The sequence below is a fragment of the Aythya fuligula genome, chromosome 2 (genome assembly GCF_009819795.1).
Source record: "Aythya fuligula isolate bAytFul2 chromosome 2, bAytFul2.pri, whole genome shotgun sequence".
NCBI lineage: Eukaryota > Metazoa > Chordata > Aves > Anseriformes > Anatidae > Aythya > Aythya fuligula.
Window position 1 is genome coordinate 70,841,011 of NC_045560.1, and position 22,351 is coordinate 70,863,361.

Sequence of the window (22,351 nt, forward strand, 5' to 3'; positions counted from 1 at the left end):
AGGTGATGAGTTTGTTCTGATATGTCTCTGCAGGAGCCTGGTCAGCTGCACCTTGCTTCTTGCTGCAGGAAGAAACAGAACAGCTCTGCCTGCTGACCTGCTGCAACCTACTAACTTCAAGTGCTGCAAACCTGCTGTCAGGGTGCATGCTAGCAGGTGTAAGCAGTGCAGGGCTGAACCAGCAACTCAGTTAACTGCATTTCCTTCTTTTGTAGTTGCTAGATGCTGGAAAATGTCCCAGTTACTGAGATTTGAGTAGGCAACTTTGTTTGAGACAGTCTCTGTTTCTCCACGTTCGGAATGGAGGCTGAATTCCATGGGGCTGTGCTCTGAATTGTTTTCTGTTTCAATACAGAGGCTCCTGAAAGAGATGAATACACATGAGGGGAAGTAGAAGTTTTTACACAAGTTAGTTGTGGAAGCAGGGGAAGGCTCTTTCAAGATGTCAGAAGGTGTGAAGGAAGGTGTTTATGTGTCAGATTCGATTATTCCACGTTTCCCAGTATTAGAGAAGAAACTTGGAAGGGCAAGACTAAAATTAAGAGCTGAAGTTATGTGATTTTCTGAACCTTTCCTTCCAAGATGCTGAAATGAAATCTTGGGGCGGAGGAGTGCACGTCAAGAATAAGAGCAGTCAGTGTCTCAGCCTGAATTTCTTTTCCTCCATGGGCCACTGATTTTCTCAGATTTAAGTTTAAATACTGGTTTCTGTTCCCTTCATGAACCTCACTTCTAACAGCTGCTGCAGTTCTTTCCAACTGCAGCCTTTCCCACCAGCTCTGCTCTTGCTTCCCTTCATGTAAATGAACTAATGTTGGACCGGGTTGTCTTGTATCCTTGCTTCAGTTTTTTGTTGGTGGTTTTGTTTGTTTATCTGGAAAAACAAGACCCACACAACTCTATCTGTAGTGGCAGCAGCAGCAGAGGTATTTTGTTTCAACAGTATTTTTATTTCGTTTCCTCTCTGCCTGGGAAGGACACTGGCAGAAACATTGCCATTTTCTGATGGGGTAACACTAGGTGTGGGTGAAATGGCAAGAGGTGGGCGCTGTGCTGCGTGCAAGATGTGTGGAAAGGATGTTGCAAAGGATTGCAGCACCTTGTGATAGTAATCATGACAAAGAAGAGATGTCATATATTATCTGAAGTACTACACATAATATAGAGGGGAGAGCCGTATTTTACATTAAACATATGTTCTAGGATTCATCCCAGTGACAGCATAAAGTACCACTTACTGCTGTCTGATAACACGTCATATTATTTTTCTTCTTGCTCTCCCTAAAGCTAGTTACAGTAATGTGAAATGAACATTTTCTAGTTCTGTCAGGAGCTTAAAATCCATGAGATTCTAGCACCACCCGCTGCTTATAATCCTAATAGGATTTTTAACTGCTTTTGCCTGTGCTTTATTTCCCCAGGAACTACTACAATTTAAAAGAAAACCTTTATTAAGGAAAGGCAAGATGGAGTTCAGGTATATCGTATATCCGTTCATTTGTTGTGCTGAGCATATCTGATGTTTCCTATGCAAAAAGGTCTTCGAGCTTCTATTTTTAGTGTTTTAATGAGTAAACTGCTGAGTTGCTTTAAAAGTTAGGAAACAATTGGGCAGTGTTTTACAAGAAGTTGGCATTTTTAGCTCTGTAGAAGACCTTATACAAGTAACAAAACTATACTGAAATGAGAGGCTCTTTCTTTAACAGGCTTTGCAGTCTTGGCTAATCACTTAAACAGTGAGAAATGACTTTCAGTGTAATTGAAGTATAAGGTCTTAATTAAGAGCTCATGTCCAAATGTTTGTTAGGGTAAGGGACACTTACATGAAAAATACAGAGAACAGCATGAATGGCAGGACTGTGAGATAGGAACAAGCAGATATTCGAGGCACGGAAATAAGTTTGCTGTGATTGTCAGCCTGGATGTTGCAGGTTCAGGCAGTGTTACTCAGGATTTATTTCTTCTTTCAGAATATGCAGCTTGCGAAGTATCAATTGAATCATCTTGCAGGAGCACAGAGGCATTTGTAGTGGACTGTGTGGCTGCTCTGCCAAGTTGTGAGTCCTCGTTTCTCTCTCTCTGGCCCTCTCCACCTGCCTTGAGTTGTTTCAGCAAAGTCTTGTACCGTTTGAGTGAGGCCACTAAAAGGAGTCACGGATTTGCTCGCTGAGGGAGTAGGAAGGATTCGGTGCCCCAGCAGGGGAGCGGTGGATGGAGGCAGGCAGTTTGTGTGTGGTGTGCTTGAGCAGCCTCTTGCTCCCCTGTCCCTGTGGTTGTTGCTGTGTGGTCCCAGTGGTGGCCGTGCTGCTGGGTGCTGGCAGGGGGTCCAGTCATCTCCCCACTCTTCACATCATCTGCGTGGAGCCCAGGAGCTCTGTTCCTGCCATCTGTGTGGCCCTCTGAAGAACGAGGGCCTGCCCAAGATGAGTGAAGTGTGAGATAACTTAATTTTTCTGTTGTGTTTTCATCCTTTGTTATTTTAATAGAGAAACAGTAGCAGTCAGCTTAGCCTTAACATCTTGGAAACTGGTGATTGTCACTGATACGTGGTGAGCACTCTCTGAGATCAGAAGGCATAGAGAAAGGAATGAATCATAGATACCCTGCAGAGAACTGAGCTACAAGCAGCAGGGAAGAGATAGAAAGAAGAGGGCTTTTTTATAGCCATACTTTAATAAACAGCTAAGTTGCACGATCTCCTATGGCAAACCAGTGGGTAAGGAAGAGAAAAATAACACCAAAAGATAGTTTTTGAGATGGATAGATTATTTATTTTACCCCCCAAAAATATTGTTGCCGAGAAGTAAAACTGGATATAACTAACAAAGCAAAGGAGTGTAGCTCTGTGTCCAGACTCACTGAAAGATTGTTCCACTTCTCCCCAGCCAGTTTTTTTTTTTGTTCACCCAGTTGGTTGCTTCTCCTCTTCTAACTTACCTGCTTTGTGTCCTTAATAAAGAAGCCAAATCCAATATTCCCTTAACCTTGAACATATACATATGTATGTACTTTCAGACTGGTAGCTGTGCCTTTGCCCTCTCCTCCTATCCTCAACTTGCGTTCATTTATGGTCACAAAAACATGGTCACTGTCAGATTGTATATTAAATAGATTCTTAAAGCTTATCTACATGTATAATATCTAAAGTATTATGTGACTGGACTCAAGCTATAGTGAAGTCAGGACTGTCATACATGGTGTAAAACTAAATCAAAGAATTGTGCTGCATACACAGATGATCTTGGGAGCAGTAGCATCCAAGTAATTCCCAACATGGCTTAAAAATAAAATAAAAATTGTCTTTCTGCACTCTCATTTTGTTCTTCCTGTAAACATGATTTTAAAAACACACTTGGGGGTAGGATCTGAAAGTGAACATCATGTTCTGTGACTTCAGGACAGACCACACAAAGAAGCTTAGTATTCAGAAACTTGTGTCTGTATCCACGTGGACACACTTGTTCCTGTGAAAGTGCTGGTACTGATGCTGAACGTGAAGTCCACAGGCTGATGGAATAGCTTCTCCGCCGGGTGAGGGGTAAATTTTTAAATCCTGCCACTGTCTTTGAGCACACCAGTGTGCCTGAATGCCAGTTGAACTGGCAGATGGTGAAACCACATTTGTCTGGGCTGTTTTAATAAAGTCTGATCAACTGAAGTAAACAGACTTTCTGTGCACACCACCCTTTTTTTTTTGGTAGTCAATTCCATTTTGTGTTATTCAGATATATTTATTTTTAATAGCATAAGACTTTGAAGGAGTTACTAGAATTCTTTCTTTTTAATCATTGAAGGTGTAGGTTTCTATTGCTGTTTTCTGTATATAACAGAAAATATTCTTTCCTTTTTTGTCATTCAAAATCAGCAGCCCCAGATAGGTAAACAGTGGGAACCTAGGGATTCCTTCATACAGAAGGGCTCTAATAGGTAACAAAACCAGTAGATCTTCCAAACATTTTTACAAAATCTTGTATCTTTGTAAAATGGAAGAATAACAAAATTAATTGCACATAGCAGGCCTTCTTCACATTTCTTGCCTGCACTTTTTGGCTTGCAACAGAAAATAAATTGTATTTATAAGAGCAATGACAATGCTTTTGGCATCCTCATTGACAAATAGTTAGCACTTTTAAATTTCTCTAAAATTCTCATTATGTGCTTATGAAATGGCAGAATTTTCATGATAGGTATGATTTTAAAGTTCAGGTTTGTAACTGAAATGCTAATGAATTAAGCATTTCGTAAGTCTGCATTTTAGATAATCATTACTTTTTCGAATGTGACTATGACATCTATCTTGTATGATGTTCTATCATGATGGCTGTGTCCATAAAATAGAATGGGAAAAGATTTTTGTTTTTACGAACCTAGAGAAGAAACGTTGATACATACAATGCTCACAATTTTAAACTAGTAAATATATTTACATATGTTGTAAATTAACCAAAGAAGGCTGAGACAGCATGCTTTTGCCATATTGAAACAAGTCAAAATTCTTAGACTACTTTGTTTTTGATTTTTTTATAATTTGTATTTTTTATGGTGAAATTACCATTTTCCTGATGGAAAGGTCTTCCAGAATATTTAGGCCTATTTATTTCATATGTCTATGGGATGTTTTATAACCAGTCCTTTTCTAAAGTACACTTTGAAATTAGTCTTCATTTTTGTTGTCCTCATTGGAGAACCAGGCCTTTAGATTACAGTACTTGGAGATAAAAGCACACGAATTTGAAAACATGACAAAAACATGGCAAAAAAAAAAAAAAAAAAAAAGAAACAAAACCAGACAAGCTGCATAGTCTGTGATTCGTAGACATGTAAAGCTGTTACGGTTGTGTACAGAGATTTAAATGTATATTTACTTCTGTATTCATTTGTCATGGACATAACCTGTAGGACTCTGATTTATTTTAGAAACAGCAAAGTATTAGTTTACTGCTGCTGCCATTTAGTGGCAGTATACGATCATCTGCTGTATTGCTGCATGGTTTGTTTGTTGTCATCTGGCAGCAATGACTCTAGCACTTTTCATACCAGAGAGAGCTGGTGTGAGCTGTGGTGATCTCCAAAGGTTAATTATGTTGCAGCTGAACTAAAGCAACTTTATTGTAATTTCTAATACCTAGCTTTCTTCTTGTTGTTTTGATCGGTGCAGGTAAAATATTTGCTGTTTTGCATTTATTTTAACTGCCGTAAAAAACAGCATATTTGTTTCTCTCCTAGTCTTAAACAAAAAACAAGTAATGATATTTTTTCCCACTTATTGACAGGCAAACGCAAGCGGTTTGTATTCCAGCAGTTCACCTGCACATGACTACAGCCACCATGCAAGTCAGCCAGAAAGACTTTGAAAAGGCTCAAGAACAGCTGAAGCTTTTGAAAAAGGATCCAGGGAATGAAACTAAGTTGAAACTCTATGCTTTGTTTAAACAGGTAGGCTTAAGTTCCGTTTTTTGTAAGAGGCATTTGTAAGCTGAGGGGATGGACCTGTAAAATATATGATTAAAATACAAGTTGTTCAAACGTATTGTCTTAACAAATTCTTCAAATTGTTATATAAATATAACAAATTGTTATTTATATAACAATTGTTATATAAATATAACAATATAACAATAAAAAAAATATAATTTCGAATTATATTCTTGAAATGCTAATCCCTCAGGCTCTGCCTGAATTCTACATGTGGCCAGAACTATTACATCTTATAAACCATGATTTGAATATAAACTGTTATTCAAAGAAATAGAGCCAAATTACATCCAGTTTGTGATGCCTTCCATATAATGTAGCATACATGGATGCAATGACACAGGAAAACTGCTTGTGCCTGGAAAAAAAAAAAAAAAAGAAAATGCCACATGCTTTCTCTTGAATTTTTCATCTATTGTCAGTCAACTGGTCCTATACTACAGTGATGTAAATATTTGAAGGTCGCTTTTGGTTGTTGTGGCAAGCTTTTTTGTCTGTTTTGTTTTTAATTCAAGAAGCTGTTCTCCCACGTTGATCCTGAGTGAAGGTTGTTTTTTACTACCCATGGAAGCAGACCTATGTAGTAGTTGCTCTTAAGGGTATTTGTACTGGTATCTGGGGAAGCATTTGTGGATCAGGGTTAATACATGCTGTGGCTTCTTACGCTGAAGAAGACAATCAATTGCTCCTTAAAATAAAAACTTAAAGACAGTAGACCGTTCCAGGTAATTTCACTAATTAATAATAATGAGCTCATAAACGTGTCCTTTCTCATCTTCCATTCTAAATACCTCTCTGATACTGTACTTTTACTTCAGGAAAACTGGTCGTAAAATACTTCAGGAATTCTGGAATCTTTGCAGGTCAACTGCTCCAATGCTCTTGCTCATACTAAGGTTAACTTTGAAGTGAGATCCAACTTCATAGATCTTATCCAGTGGTTTCTTAGTTCACACAACTTACAAGTTTATAATTCTGTTTTTAAATATAAAAAATCCACAATTTTGAAATAAGGTGCTGAGAACTTACAGGTGTGGGCATCTTGGAAACGAATGTTTCATATTGGTTAGATACATCTGAAGGCCTAATACCAGGTGTTAGGAAATAGCAGACAGTGGATGTTTCATGGCATATGAACTGTCTGAATATTGCCTGGCCACTAGGAATTCCTTCTGTCTCAGAGATGAATTCTGTATTGTGAGCACGTAACAGTCCTAACAGTCATCATCTTTTTCTACCAAGGTACCTGAAACAAAACCAGAGGTTTAAATATTTGTTTCACTCTCTTTTCAGGCTACTGAGGGTCCCTGCAATTCTCCAAAGCCAGGTATGCTGGACTTTGTCAAGAAAGCCAAATGGGATGCATGGAATTCTCTTGGCAATTTGTCTCAGGTGACAATACCTGTAATTTCACTTGGCTGAACTCTGTCTTGAAGTGCCTAATCTGTGAATGAATGGCTGATGTCTAAACATACACTGTTAGTTGAGTGACTGCTTCAGACACCACAACGATTTGCACTGTATTCTACAGCCATTTCAATACTAAAGAGTTTTGAGGTGTTTTTCCTGCAAAATTTAAATTATCAATAACAGCTTGTGTCAGTATAAAAGGTCTTATATATAAAGTGACTTTAATAAAAAACAGTTTTTTGTACTATGTTGTATTCTGCTGTTCCCTTTAAGAAAAATGGATTGAGTCTCTCACTTCTTACGACTCCTTAAAACAAAGAACAAATCTGTGAATCCAGTATGATTTTGAAAATGTTGTCATTTTAAGAAGTTGGTCTCTTATACTGCTGACTAAGACTAGAAAAAAAGTGGCTGTAAAAATGATGTATTGAGAGCTCCTTTTTATGCTTGATCAGTATATCCTGACTTTCTTAATACCTTGCATACCTTAATACCTTTAGAAAAGTATTTTTCAAGTGAAGCAAGCAGGAAGAACATAAATACAAAGAAATGTAGGTGTTCTCTTTCTATGCAGACTCGCATAATTCTGACGTTGCACATAGCTACCACAGTTTCTTCATCTAGTAGTAAATGAAGGAAACAAGGTTTATAACATGTCTCTGTTACTGCATTAGGTCTGCTGTTCAGGAATAGTTTGACTGACTCTGGTCAGTCAAAGATATTACTTAATACAGGATTGTTTTTTTTGTGATCTTTTTATTTTGTGTGTGTGTAGTTTGTTTGTTCATTTGTTTGTTTTAAATGAGCTTGCATAATTTCATGAGCATAACATCCTTGTATGGGAGGAATTCAGGGAGTCCAGGCTATCACCGGGGAGGGTTTCTGAGAAAGAGTAGGAGTTTAAAATAAAATAAAATAAATTTATGAGGGCTTTTTGGGGTATTTACAAAAGTTGTTCTGGGGGTATTTACAAATACATTAAGTGTGGGAGACAGAGGGATTTGACCAACCTCTTTTCAGTGGTTTGTGGGGACAGGACAAGGGGCAATGGCCACAAGATGGAGCACAGGAAGTTCCGCACCAACATGCAAAAGAACTTCTTCATGGTGAGGGTGACGGAGCATTGGCACAGGCTGCCCAGGGAGGTTGTGGAGTCTCCTTCTCTGGAGATATTTAAGGCCCATCTGCTTGCCTACCCGGTCAGCCTGCTCTAAGGAACCTGCTTTGGCAGGGGGGTTGGACCCAATGATCTCTGGAGGTCCCTTTCAACCCCTACAGTTCTGTGATTCTGTGATGGTGTGTTTAGCATTTTCATTTTATTTGGTTTGGTTTTCTTTTAGTAATAGCCAATAAACACCTAAGGAAAAGAACTTATTCTTAAAGTTGTTGTAGAGAGGGAATAAATTTAATATGCTGAAGATTATAGAGGTGTTCAAAGTATATTAACTTTTCAAGAAAATAGGTTGAAAAAACAAGTTCCTTTAAATCACTGCTTACTGTAGAAATAAGGAGGCAGAATACTTTAAACTTTTATACGTCATGCTAAGGTTAAATCATAATTAGTATCTTCAATTTAAAAATGTCATGTACCCATTTCAGCAACACGTGTTCTAAAATTAAAAAAAAATAATAATCTTTGATTTTGTTGGAGTAATGTCCAACTGGAAAGCAGAAACAAAAGACCCCCAGAAGCATGTAACTATGAGAATTATGACAAAGGGACAAACGTCTTTCAGGTAATCTTCGGCATGGATGGACACAGGTCTCCAACAAAAATATCATAATTATCCCGGCATCTTTCATTTTGCAGATCTGTTGCTACTGCTGCTTTCCAGCTGGTCTTAAGCACGGTCTGCAGTGTTTAAATACAGCATGTTCTCCCCTTCTCAATTAGTGTATTTTCTGTTGGAGATTTTCTTTTTGTTTTGCCCTGAAGAGCACTCTTCCCCCTTTTGTTGTTGTAGGTACCCATTTCACGAATTGCATAACAAAGTGGTTCAGATTCCAGCATTTGATAACTGTATATTGTTATTTGTTTTGTTTTATTACAGGATAATGCTAGACAGAAATATACTGAACTTGTCTCAAGTCTGATCTCTGCAGAATCTGCTGGCCAGACAAAAGATGCTTCTCCGAAAGAGAGCAGACATGGTGGCTATGAAACCATAATTGTTAGCACCGAAAACAATATCACAAAGATAATGTTTAACCGACCTGAAAGGAAAAACGCTATCAATCATCAGGTAAAGAAATGAATTTGGGAGACTTATTGATTTTTTTGTTTTCTCTTTCCTGGTTAAGTTACTTAAGTTTTTCAAGAGCCATTGCTACAGGTTTAGCAGAACTGACTGAAGGCTGATGGTCTGAATTTTATGAGAGCTTAGTGCGTTAACTCCTATGACTCCTATGAATGAAGATCCAGTACAAAATCAAACTACTCTGCTAATATTTTACAAATTGGGCTTTTCTGTGTCTTTTTTAAATCTTTCCTTCCCCCCTTCCCAAATTAGTGCACATTATGGTCTGTGCTAAATTAAAATGGCAAACTACAAGAAGGCTAGCTTCTTTCATGGAGACAACATTTGACTGCAGCCTTGCTTGTAACACAGCATATATGCAGCCTACTTTGCCTAAGCAGTGTCGTATGTAGGTCTAGATAATAGTCCTGTTCTCATGGCTATCTCCATGAGGAAATTTATCCTGTTGGAAGTAACACGATCATCCTATTTCAGAACCGCAAAGATACCAGAAAAGGGATTTCACCCCACTGCAGCTAATTCTTTAATTGATTATTTTACCCATTTAGACGACTTCTCAGGTCTTAAAATTAACTGTTTAATGTGAATGTGTATTTTCCAAGGGACCTTATTTTGACCTTGAGATTTGCATTTGAAGTCTGAGAATAGTAAGTGCATGTCTTTATGGTCAGAAATAATACCTCAAATGCAATACTTAACTTTCTGTGTATGGAAATTTTCTTCATACTTAAATGGACCATAGTTAAACTGTCACTCAGGTTCCTTGTTGTCAGTGTGAATCTTCTTTTTATGGTCTTTTACAGCATCACAGTTTTAATTTGTTGATTTACCTTTTATGCAGATGTACAGAGAAATTATCAAAGCGCTTCACGAAGCTGGCAAAGATGATTCTACCATAGCAGTTATTACAGGTACAGTACTTAATATGCCTTTCTTAGATTTGTTGTATGCAAAAGTACACTACTGACACGAACTATTTATCTTATGTTTAGACTAAGACGGAATTACCTGAGGGGGGAAATTCTTTCCTCTAGTGTAGACAAAAGATTTTTTTTGAAAGTGTTTTGGCAAAATTCTTTCAAGATGGTGTTTTAAGATACTTTAGCAAGCTTGCTGTTGCATCAAAACATCTTTCTGAGATCAGAAGATAGACATGGGATGCTCATGAGGACTTTATTACTTTTGAGTAGCCAATACATCTGCTCCGCAGCATCTTCGCTACTGCTTTTGGAGCTCATTCCTATGGGTTTAGTCAATTTTCTCTACTTCTGTGATACATTGGAACATATTAAAAGGAAGACCCTCAAATCCTGCTCTGGCAAGCCCAAGAGAAAGCTTACGCTGCATATTTACCTATTTACATATTTATCAGAAAAACTGATGCTTCACTTTGATTCTTCTGTGGCAGCCATAGGAATGGATTTACCACAGAAGCTGCAACCTGGCCCAGCTGATACACGTATTCCAGTCACCAGATGTGTGATGTGTACAGCCAGATGACTGCTGCTATAATGTGAAAGGGAAGCCCAAATTCATGTCAGCTGTGAAATGTAGCAGCTCTGGGAACATAGCCTTTGAATTCTGTAGAGAACCTTTTAGTCTGTCTGTCTGATGCTGACTGCATGACATGGTGGGAAGGCAGGAGGGACAGAATGGTGGAGGCAAGCGCTGCCTGTGTGGCCCATCCTCATTGCAGATAGGTGTGTATTTAGGAAGTTCTACCTAAGTAGTTGAGACAAGAGCTGAATTTTGGCTTAAGACCTCTTACTTCAATTACTTTTGAGGTAACAGCATCTGTATTCTTATCCGCTGTTGTCTTTACCAATACCCTTGTATTCCCAGGACGCTGAATTTCCTTCAGTAGTGATGGCTAGGCACAACAGCCATTACAGAATGAAAAATTCTAGTTGTGTGAACTACCTATCTAGCAAGTATGTAGCTAGGAGTAAACTGCACACGCCCCTACGCCTAACATTTCTGTCCCATTTCAAGTAATCGTTAAGAGCACTGCAGCATAAAGTAGTGGATGTGCTAAACAATGAGAAGTCCCATCTTATGAATGTCCTTACGGAACCTAGGATTATTTGGACAATTAAATCATGTAGTCTAGCTTTTAAATACTCTTTGTGTTTTCATGGTGCCTCAAACTCTCTTATACTTTCCCTAGTAGGATATCGGTTTCTTATTAAAAAACACATCTTTCAGTGCCGTGATTTCAATGCAGTGATGTCATTCTTATCCTTAGAATGCTTCGCTGTTTTCTTAGTGTCATAATGAAAGTGAAACTTGCACAACATATTAAAAGGGTTATATTGAGCCTTTCCCAGTTTGAAGGGGAATGAAGGAAGATGTGCAAACTTACATTTCCATTTTCATGTTTAAAAAGAGAAGTTTCTAATTTGTTACTATGTGAATGATTGTGAATTGATTGCTCAGAAAAAAAAACAAAACACTGAGCAGGTATGCAGGGAAAGAAAAGATGTGTATTTCTCAACTGACAATGTTACAGAAAATAGATTTTTTTTCCTCTTAAATCTTTTTAATTTAACGTTTTTTAACCCTTTGTTTTTCAATGAAACATTAGTCAACACATTTTATACTGTATATGTCCTTTAAGGTACTGTTTATACTTTGAGACACTCTCTCTAATTACTTAATAGCATTAGATGCATTGAATTAAATTCTTCTGTAAATGTAGAAAATGAAAGATTTTCTTCTGTTACCTACTCAGAAACCATTGGTGCATTTATTTACATCTGTTCTCTGCAGGAAATGGAGAGTACTATACTAGTGGAAATGACCTGAATAATTTTGCTAATGTCAAACCTAATGAAATGGAGAAGATGGCAAAAGATGGAGCAGAATTACTCAAGTAATTGGAGCAGAATTACTCGAGAATCTCTTGGTTTCATACACACATAAATTACTGTGATGGGTAAAATATAATTTGCAGGCATTGTTAGAAAACATGACAGTGGGGCCCCACTTATGCTACGATATGTCCAATTAGATGACTGTGCCTAAAAGCTCACCACGTATATAAACAAAAAAGAGTGGGAAAAGTAGCATTCTTCACCTGAAATAAATGAAGAAATGTGATGTGTTTTAGAAATCTTGTAAAGTAATCTTTTTAAGTACAGTGATGCTATAGACTAGATTTTAACTCCCAAAGTACATGCAGATACATTGACAAAGACATGCTTTTGACTGTGTATTTCATAACTTTTTCCTTTTCTATTTAAGTAGATTTCATCTTTTTTACTTCTGTATGTGATTATTAAATCTGAATATTTACAGGTTGGATTGCTTTCTCAAGCACTTGCAATTGATGTAAAATCTGAAATACACAGAAAGGCAAATAATATTTAAGATTTATAATTCAAATATGAACTGCAAGTGAAGTACTCAGTTTTGTGGCTTTTCTTAGGCAAGCTGGCTGTGGATCACAGTTGCCTGTTACAAAGTGATAATGATGGATTCTGAATCTATTGCAAAAACAGTAGTTAGCAGGATCTGGCAAGTGTTCCAGTGTGCAGTAATCTGTAGGGTATTTAATATGATGCATAGTCTTGCGTGCATTTCATGATCTTTCATCTAGATTTTGTGAGAAGACTGTATATTTTAAGCTGTTAATATTACACAAGCACAACGGATGCACAGAGATGCCAGAGAAGCGAAGTCTTTACAACAATGTTCACTTTATCAAAAGATTATATTTTTGAGAATATATTTTGCACTTCTTGGAAGAAGTAGTAGCTGTCAGAAGAAACAAAGCAATGTTTCTCAAACCTCTTCAGAACAGCACTGGGGAATTCTTTGTTATATTAGCATCACAATTTTTGTACCTGCTGGAGCTTCAGTGTAGAATAGAATCTGTGAAGTAAAGGCTATTGCAAGAGTAGAATTGGAATGAATATGTAGGCAGGTGGATAGATCAAGCCAAAGACTGTTTAGTTTGTGAGCTGCATTCAGTAACACTAAAGAAAATGGCATTTTAAGAACTTGACTGCAGTAACTGAGAAGTTACTGTACATGTATGTGTTTGATTCTCTGTTGGAAAGGAGACACGGGTATTTGAAATAGTTCTTATTTTCCTTCTTAGTATTCATTTGGGACAGGGTATACAACGTGCTGCATAGGATAGAGCTTATGGTTTTTGTAGTATTTTTTATATGTGTTATGTAGTATTTTTTGTAGCTTATATTGTGTTTTTTTTTTTGCAGTATCTAAGACTGTTTTGAAACAGTCTTAGTTTCTGGTTTACGAAAGAGACTAGGATGTATCTTACTGTTACATTCTGATTCTTCTTCTTCGTAGGGAGTTCGTGAGTTCTTTTATTGATTTTCCTAAACCACTGATTGCTGTGGTGAATGGCCCAGCTATTGGGATCTCTGTAACGCTCCTTGGATTGTGTGACATTGTCTACGCTTCTGACAGGGTGAGTACTTTACAGTCCTGATCCCAAGAAAAGTATTTAGGGCTCCTTCTGTAGCAAATGTTATTTGTTGCAGGGTAGTCTGACAGAAAAGAGCACACAGGTGTAAATGCTTTTTCTATCACATTGGGGGACACCTTTATTAATTACCAGCATAGCATCGTACATCAACGAGTGCTTAACATGCATGGAATTTCTGTGCTGTTGCTACGATTATCAAGGTACTGACTCCAGTTTAGAAAGTCTTTACTGCATTCTTTATGGTATCAGTGGGTACAGCAAAGGGTAGTTGATGTGAAATGGTAATTGTAGGGGCCCTTCTCAGGTGTGGGAGGGAGAGACAAAAGATTGTTATGGAATGGAAGAGCAGTATCTGGTATTTCATCTAATCTGTGTTATAAAATAAATTCAAAAGCTTTGTTTATCCAGCTCAAGATTCCTTCTAAGATAATTTGCCAAATACACAACCAGAAGATAAATTAAAGCATAGCACAGAATTACATTATATAGCTTATTTTTTATGCTCTCTGCTGTTTGTCTGTGTAAGGTTATTAAACAGAACTTAACCCAAGGTGTTAGTTAATTTTAGGTGAGCTATTGCTTGCATAAGTGTCTGTGATGAATAGTACTTTGACACAGTGCTGAAGCAGGAGTCAGATTTTTCCTCAGAGTTTCTGCTGGATTGCCTTTGTCACTATGAGACTTAGGAAAATTGAGCTGCAAGGTCCCACTTGCCCCAAAAGAGGGGCACAGAGGGACACAGCTATGGCTGTGTCACTCCTGACATATGCACGAGCATAATGTACATAATGTATTCAATCTATTCCAGTCCATAGATCTCTTTTACCAGGAGGTTGTTGGATTCTCCCTCTTCCTCCTTTCCAATCCAATCTTTTCTTGCTGCAGGGTGAACATATTGATTCTTGTTCTTGGGTCTAACAGACTATTTTCATCCTCCTTTGCAATAACCTTCAGTATATACTTAGGCTGTTAGATACATGTATATCTCTTGATCTCTTTGTTGTTTTTTCAGTCGAACAGCCCCAGTTCATTTAGGTTTTTCCTCATGTGCTTTCTCAGGCCTGCAATTGTATTCCTCTGTACTCTTTCCAGTTGTTCCATGTCTCTCTTTAAGCATAATAAATTCGGTACATAAAGGGAGCTAACAAAAAAGATGAAGAGTGACTTCTTACACAGGCAGGTAGTGATAGGACAAGAGGTAATGACTCTAAAATAGAAGAGGGTAGGCTTAGATCAGATACAAGGAAGAAATTTAACTTAGAGGGTATTTTGAGGCACTGGAGCAGGTTGCCAAGAGAAGCAGTGGATGCCCCATCCCTGGAGTGTTCAAGGCCAGGCTGGATGGGGCTTTGGGCAACCTGGTGTGGTGGGAGGTGTCCCTGCCCATGGCCGTGGGTTGGAACTGCACATGCTTTGAGGTCCCTTCAAACTTGAACCATTCTGTGATGATAATAGTAGAAACTGGACACATTACTTCAGCTTGTGTCCTACCGATGCAAAGTAGAGCAGAAAAACTTCTCCACATTTTGCACATTTCTGTTCTTACATCCCAGAATGTCACTGGATTTATGTACTTGTCATCTGCTGTAACCCCTGGATTCTTTACTGTAGAGTTGCCAGTTAAAGAGTTGTTCCTATCACATATTGTATACGGAGTTACTCTTGCCAAACTTGTCCATAGTAAATAATGTCTTTTTCCTACCTGTCCGATTTATTGAGGCTATTTTGGATTTTAATCGCTTCCCACTCAGCATAGTATCTCCTGCATCCATAAATTAGCATAGATTTCATTAAAATTTAATCCAAATAATCATTAAATATTTTGTCCTCTTGGTAGTATCATTCTATCTTGAATAGTTTGAGATTCATACTTGAACTTCCTTTTACTACTCATGTGCATAATCGTTGATAAATGCATTTTATTTTTACCGTGTATTTCTATTTTTTTAATCTCTGTATGCCTATATTAGTCTCATCCTTGGTCATTTGACATAGTCTTCACTTTCTGTGTACTTGTATTTAAAGTCAGTGAAGAGCTTGTGACTTAGCTGGGACAAATCTGTTAGTTAGTACCTTCCTATCTGCACAGGGACAGCTCTTGCTTGAGGATTTCCATAGGGTCTCACAAAGCTTTCCTATGTACAGTTTTATTGAGGTCTTCTCAAAGATGACTGTTCAATCTTCTTCCCTTTGCAGGATTGTGAACTTCATACAGTAAGGTCAGCTTTGTCCAAATTATATTTTACTTTCACATTCTCCACTCGTTTGGTTTAAGCATTAATGGCCTACTTCAGAAGTGCCCAAGTTTGTTGTGTCCAGGCTCTGGTTTTATTCCCAGCCAGGTATTCACAAAGCAGACACATTTATAGGGTAGTGCATGGCCCAGCCTGACATCCTGGGGGGTGGAGTGGTATGAATGTCTTTTGCAATGGATTTGGCTCCAGTTCCTGGAGCACCATTTTATTACCCCATGCCAAAGCAGGACCAGTTACACTAGCCTGTATCCCTGCAAAGGCTGTCTAACACTTTCTTACAGACATTCAATGATTCAATGTCCCATTTTTGTTAGGAAACCTATTGACCTGCCCTACAGGATAGCCATCCACGTTACAGTACAAGATAGTTACCTTCTAATACAGTGAAAGTTGTATTAGTAGTGTGTGCTCTTCATGTATCAGTTCATATTTTAAAATGGCACGCCTTTTGTCTTCCTTGCTTAAAATTGATGTGAATTGTCAAAACATGAACTTTTGTAGTTAAGTTTTAACTTGCAGTTAGGGTATTGACACATTTCTGCCACAGATTTTTTTTTTTTTCAAAATTCCATAAAATTTAACAGAGGATTCAGTGACCTGAGTTTTTCAGCAGTAGAATAAATTCAGTATGCCTTCAGAAGGCAAAACTCTTTTTACATCTTAAGCTATTTGGGCTACGCATTTAATAACTTTTAGGGCAGATGTGTATGAGCATCCTTTCTGTAAAGATTTTGCATGTGCAGACTAATTTTACCGAGCACTCCATTCAAATAATGTAATTTCATCAATGGGAATGATAAGGGAATTGAGTTATACAGACAAAGTCAGTTGTTGTGTGCATTGAGAGGATGAAGCTGTGTTACCAGATGATATTTAAAACCTACTGTGGTAATGGTTCAAATGTATTTCTGGTGAATTCTTTTACAGTAGAAGCTTTCAAATGAAAACTAAATCCTAGCACTTCAGTCTCATGCTCAAGTTATAAGCCTTGCTTTGTTTTTTTTTTCTTTTTTTTAATTTTTCCAGGCTACATTTCATACTCCATTTAGTCAACTTGGACAGAGTCCAGAAGGATGTTCTTCTTACCTGTTTCCAAAAATCATGGGCTTAGCCAAGGTAAGGACATCTGCAATATACATGGGACCTTCTGACCTCTGTGTGTTGGTATCTTCCAAATGTTAGAGCAAATGGAGTCACAACAAGAGTCCTCGAGGAGAACTCCAGTTCACATCTTTTGAACCAAAGATTAAAAAAATATAATGACAGTATCAGCACAAGCACCTTAACACATTAGACACTCCTAAAGTCTTCCTGTGGTGTCGATGGAAGTTTTCTTTCTTATGGCGTCCTTCACCTTTCTGAGACTGTTTCTATACAGTGAAAGGGTGTATCGTTCTTCCAGCTATAGGAGGAAATGAAGTAAAGAATGTGTGTTTTTTTTTTTCTTTAAAAAAAAAATAAAATAAAGAAAATGGAGTGCACACAAGAAATATCTTGGTAGGCTGTCTTTATGAGGCAAGGGAGCACCTGCCAAAATGGCCTTTTGGGAAGTTAGTGTATTCAGCCATTCCTTCAGACATCAGTGTGATGCAATCGATTTATTCATTTACTTGCAGATCTTTGATGTCATCTATTCTGTTGTAACATATGCGGGCCTTCTTATTTTCTTTCATAGGCTTATTTTCTCTGTCTGCTATAGAAATAAGGCCTTCTTGTTCCCACAGACTAAAATCCAGATGGTTTAAACGTACCTGATATCCTTGCTTATGTTAATATAACGTGTTTCTGTTGAGTAGGATCTTAATCTGTAAGGAGTAGAGCAAGTGCTTCATAAATGTGCAGGCATTAAGGATAGTCTATTCAGTGAGATGTGAAGCCTTGATCCTTGGAATTGCTCAAAACTTAATAGGCTTCCCAGGACTGTGTCCTGCTTGAGCAGGAGGTTTCCACTAGAGATCCCTTCGATCCTCATCTGTGATTCTCTGCCCTTTTCAGAGGGCAGACTGTAATAAGCAAGAGACTAAAACAAATGTGACTTGGAAGCTTGTATCTTTCCCGTCACATTCCTCAAGTCTTGTCCTGTTGACTCACATTCTGTTTTCTTTATTTAGGCAAACGAGATGTTGCTTTTCAATAAAAAGCTGACTGCTGCTCAAGCCTATGCTTGGGGACTTGTGACTGAAGTTTTCCCCGATGGGACCTTCCAGAAGGAAGTTTGGGAAAGGTTAAAAGCTTATGCGAGCCTCCCCAAAAATGTTAGTACTTTAAATTTTTCTCTATCTTGTAAGCTTCTAGCATTCCCAGCCCTCCTGCCAAATTTATCCTGTCACCCTTAACTGAAATAACAAAGCTGAATGTATTTTGCTTCAAGCACGGATCTGTCCCTCTGCTGCCAGGAGACAGATACTTCTCTTCTACTCTGCCTGAATTTAATACGATGCACTTTACACAGAGACTCAATGGCTGAAAAGCCTTTAAAAATTTGCAATTTAATCCATTTGCAGGCTAGGTACAGTTTGGATTCCTTATCTTAGCTTTTTATTTTAGCATTAGTTTATGTTTAATCAGTTTACCACTGATTCTACAATATTTATTGTACTAACTCTGTGCGCTGTGGATGCTCAAGCTGAAGCTGGTTGACTTTACTTTTTGCTGAATTCAGTCATCCTGCTCACTAGTTTAGGCTTTGCAAGACTACTTGAGTCACAATTGTATTACGTTACGTGGGACAAGAGGAGATACTTATGCCAACTCCTGATAATGTCAATTACATTTGACACTGCAGATAGCTGAACAGGTTTCACTTCTTAAGCTCACCTACTCTGATTATGAGCCCTACTAAGTAGGCTGCTGTTTTGCTCCCCATGAACCTCCACCTTATTATTACTCTTAGTAATTAAATGTAGTAGTCTACTTTCAGCTTAAAGATTGGCTAACAGCTAGATGGTGCAACGTTAATACAGCTCAGTTTGATATCTAATGTGTTTATTGTGCTATTTTTTTATGAAATCTGAATATATAGAGAACATAACTTCCTGATGTTCCTCACTGCATTCAAATATTATTTTCCTCTTTCTCCTTCAGTCCTTGGCAGTGTCAAAGCAACTGTTAAGAAGTATGGAAAAGGAGAAGCTCCATGCAGTTAACAGTAAAGAGTGTGAAGTACTCAAGGAGAGATGGTTATCTGATGAATGTCTAAATGCTATTGTCAGCTTCTTTCAGAGGAAATCAAAACTATAATCTTCACCAGCAGAGCAGTTCACCTTCTGGCAATAGCCTTATCTGCCTTTATCCTTAATAAACTTTCTCTACAAATAGTAATTCTTATACCTTTTGGTGTGGTATATTCTGTACTGAGTACTGGATTAAAACTGTTAAATGAAATTAATACAGCTTTATGTGCCTTGGATCTGTTATGTTTTAGGTTTGGGAAAAAAAGGTTAATTATTCTGTAGGCAGCAGAGATGTTTCTGAATGATATTAAAGCAGATTGTCTTTGAAAAGAAGCAACAAATTCAACAGCAGCATATGTTGACAGCTTTTCAGTGATTTCTAATGAGCAATTCTTTTTATTCCTCTATGGAGAAGAAAATACTGTATTACTGAAAAATAAATATAAGTATTTAATTAGTGTTGTGCTGGTCATTACTACTTCTGTTAAACATCCTCAGTGAGAAGGAAAGTAACTCCTGAAAGTGTATTAATATAATACTCTTACAAAGAAGTATTCACTTGAGAGGCTGTGTCATGAACTGTTTACCTGGTAGGTATTATGGGCATCTTCTTAATTTTTTTGTTTAGAATACTAAAAATATAATATATATATATTATTTATACATAAAATATTTTATATATACCTTTATATATAAAATGTTTTATCTTATATTATATGAACCTTTATACGCTACTTTTTTCCAAGCTATTTCATGATGTTTTTCACATGAAGAAAACTCTTCAGTTTCTTTTTTATAATTCTATCTGCAGATTTAATGCAGCATAGAATTTACATGGTGCTCTTGCAGCATTTCTCAGGGACCACTGTACAATCTATGCAAATTATTTTTAGTCTTAACTGTGCAACTTATTTGTAGTAACGCAAAAGAATATTCTGTAAAAAAATAAATAAATCTCTTGGAACAAACAAATCATCTTCAAGGAAAAAAAATTCTACAGAGACACACTCATAAATATATAAATGATATGCCTGAGCAAAAATAGTGAATCCCACAACTGATTTATTTTTTCCCATATAATAAATATTTTAGTTGTAACTGATACCTTCCACCAAGAGCTGTATTTGTTATGTTTTTCTTCTTGCATTACGTATTTGGACCAGTTAAGCTTCTGTGTAACATAATTATTCAGTAATGATCAAAACTACAAGTCTTCAGAATGAGCACAATGGAGTATGAAATAAATATTCTAATTTTAAATATAGGGTTTGTTTTTCTAACAAAGTAACAACATGAAATAAATTAAATGTGGAGATAAACTAAATGTTTAATCATTGATTGCAGAACAATGCAGACTTCTCTCCTAACTACTTGAAAACGTGTGTGTAGGAGGTACCAAGATACAACAACTCTTTGGAAGTGCGGAACATATATTCTAATGCAGGAATATGCAGAAAAGGAATGGTACCTTCAGAAGTGTGTGCCACATATAGGAGTAAAATGTAGATTTTATGAATTATGTTGTCTGTACTGGAGTAAGGTATTTAGTTATTTGATGTTATTTCAGTCTGGATAATGAGCAACACCAATAAAATGCAAATTGTCTGCCATGCACATTAATTCAAATCCTACACGTTCTAAGTCTTCAGACTTTGTGGTTGGGTCATAACTATCTTAATGACAGGGGATGTAGCAAACCTCTGAAAAGAGAGCACTGATAAGGAACATTTTATGTGCTGAATGAAGCACTGTTACTTTGTTCAGGTGTATGAATTACACTGTTCTGTTTCATCAAGAAACAAATTATTAGATACAGAGTTTATTTGGACAAAACTGTGTTTATGTGCTCCAGACATGTTCCACTTACAGAATTAATTTATAGTACTCTCAGGCTCTCATATGCTATTCTCTGACTTTCATCAGAGGGAATATATCAGTACACCATGAAAAGATGGCTTTATAAAATGTCCTCTGAGCTCTGTCATCTGGTAACATTTCACTCTGGGCTGATAGAACTGGGTAAATTTCACTGTATTGATTATTGTCAGAGTTGTACATTTCAACAGTGTTAAAAATATGGATTTTAAAATAAAATTAGGAACCAATAAACAAGGAAAGTGGATTTTGACAGTACCAAGTACGTGGGAAGCAGGGAGCGTATTTGCCTGGACAGATAAACTACTGTGCATGTTTGTAGAGTTTCAAATAAAAAGTGAATATGCAAAGCTAAAGGGATCAGCAAGACTTGGCAACAAAAGAAAGCCAAGAATACAAACCAAACTGAATGGAAACAAGTAGCCTCAAAGAAAGAACATCATCTAGGATAACCTGTTGGAACTAGTTATTTACATAAATTGTCCTTGAGCAAAAACAAGTTTCATAATGCAGAAATTCAAACAAAAGCAGCTGTAAGGATTCTGTGCAACTGTAAATTCTGAAATTCTGAAAATAACAAGCCAAAAAAAAAAGGGGGGGGGGGGGGGGGGGGGGGGAGAGAGAGAGAAGGTTAAAAATAATACAGTAAAACAAACAGTCCAAAGTTAAGAAGATCAAAGTGCATTCTTTCTGCACAAAATGAGAGCTAGAGTGAAGAAAACAAACAGGGTATCTAAATGGATAAATGAACTCATGAATTAAGGCAGACTGGAATCTTTTCTTGGCATCGGTCTCACTAACAATAATAGATACTGAGTTTTCACCAAGTTAAAAAATAAATATACATGTTAGAAAGTGTTTAGAGGATGCCTGCTTGGACAGGCTGACAGAAATGATTGTGCCTGCAATGTAGAGGCTCTGCATCCTGAAAAAAAACAACAACAAAAAACACCACACACACACACACAAAAAGGGTCTTGCATGGAAGAAAACTTCAGGACTTTGCACTCAAGCCCTTTTGGTGTTGAACTCGGTGGTACTTGTTAAAAAAAAAAAAAAAGTGTGTTGCTGTGTTTAATATACTGTATTCTAGGCATATGCTATACAAATTCCTACTGCAGGTTCATTATACCTGTTTTTATTTCCTTCAACTTTACATTATTTTGTATTGTTCCACCCTCTTCAACTGCTAATGTATTCAGCCCCTGAGAAGGGGGGGCTTTATGCAAGACAAAGTTATTCTTTGAATCTCTAGATCTTGGAAAGCAACGACTAATACACAGCTCTTTTGCCACATGTTTGTGAAACATCACAGAAATTCCAGTTTTTTCCAGATACTGTCTACCTATGATAAACCTAAAAATACCTTTGCTAAGATAACAAATTTTACAAATGCTTGTCATACATTGTTGACAAGAGGCAGAAACCTTATGCTTAGTATTTTACATA

At 37.2% G+C, this 22,351-nt stretch overlaps 1 protein-coding gene across 4 annotated transcripts in view; it reads left to right on the forward strand.

Moving 5' to 3' along the window:
• ECI2 (enoyl-CoA delta isomerase 2) overlaps positions 1 to 19,238 on the forward strand; it is a 29,699-nt gene extending 10,461 nt beyond the window's left edge. For 2 of the 4 annotated variants that reach the window (XM_032182368.1, XM_032182372.1), the window contains exons 2-10: positions 5,274 to 5,436; positions 6,769 to 6,867; positions 8,937 to 9,128; positions 9,985 to 10,054; positions 11,913 to 12,015; positions 13,461 to 13,581; positions 16,881 to 16,970; positions 17,966 to 18,109; positions 18,939 to 19,238. In XM_032182368.1, coding sequence (XP_032038259.1) covers positions 5,274 to 5,436; positions 6,769 to 6,867; positions 8,937 to 9,128; positions 9,985 to 10,054; positions 11,913 to 12,015; positions 13,461 to 13,581; positions 16,881 to 16,970; positions 17,966 to 18,109; positions 18,939 to 19,094 — 1,138 coding nt within the window. In that variant the 3' untranslated portion in view covers positions 19,095 to 19,238. Of the gene's footprint in view, positions 1 to 1,451; positions 1,478 to 2,036; positions 2,058 to 5,273; positions 5,437 to 6,768; positions 6,868 to 8,936; positions 9,129 to 9,984; positions 10,055 to 11,912; positions 12,016 to 13,460; positions 13,582 to 16,880; positions 16,971 to 17,965; positions 18,110 to 18,938 lie in introns of those variants that run through there. The other 2 variants (XM_032182370.1, XM_032182371.1) reach the window with 2 other exon arrangements.
• The last annotated feature ends 3,113 nt before the right edge of the window (positions 19,239 to 22,351 follow it).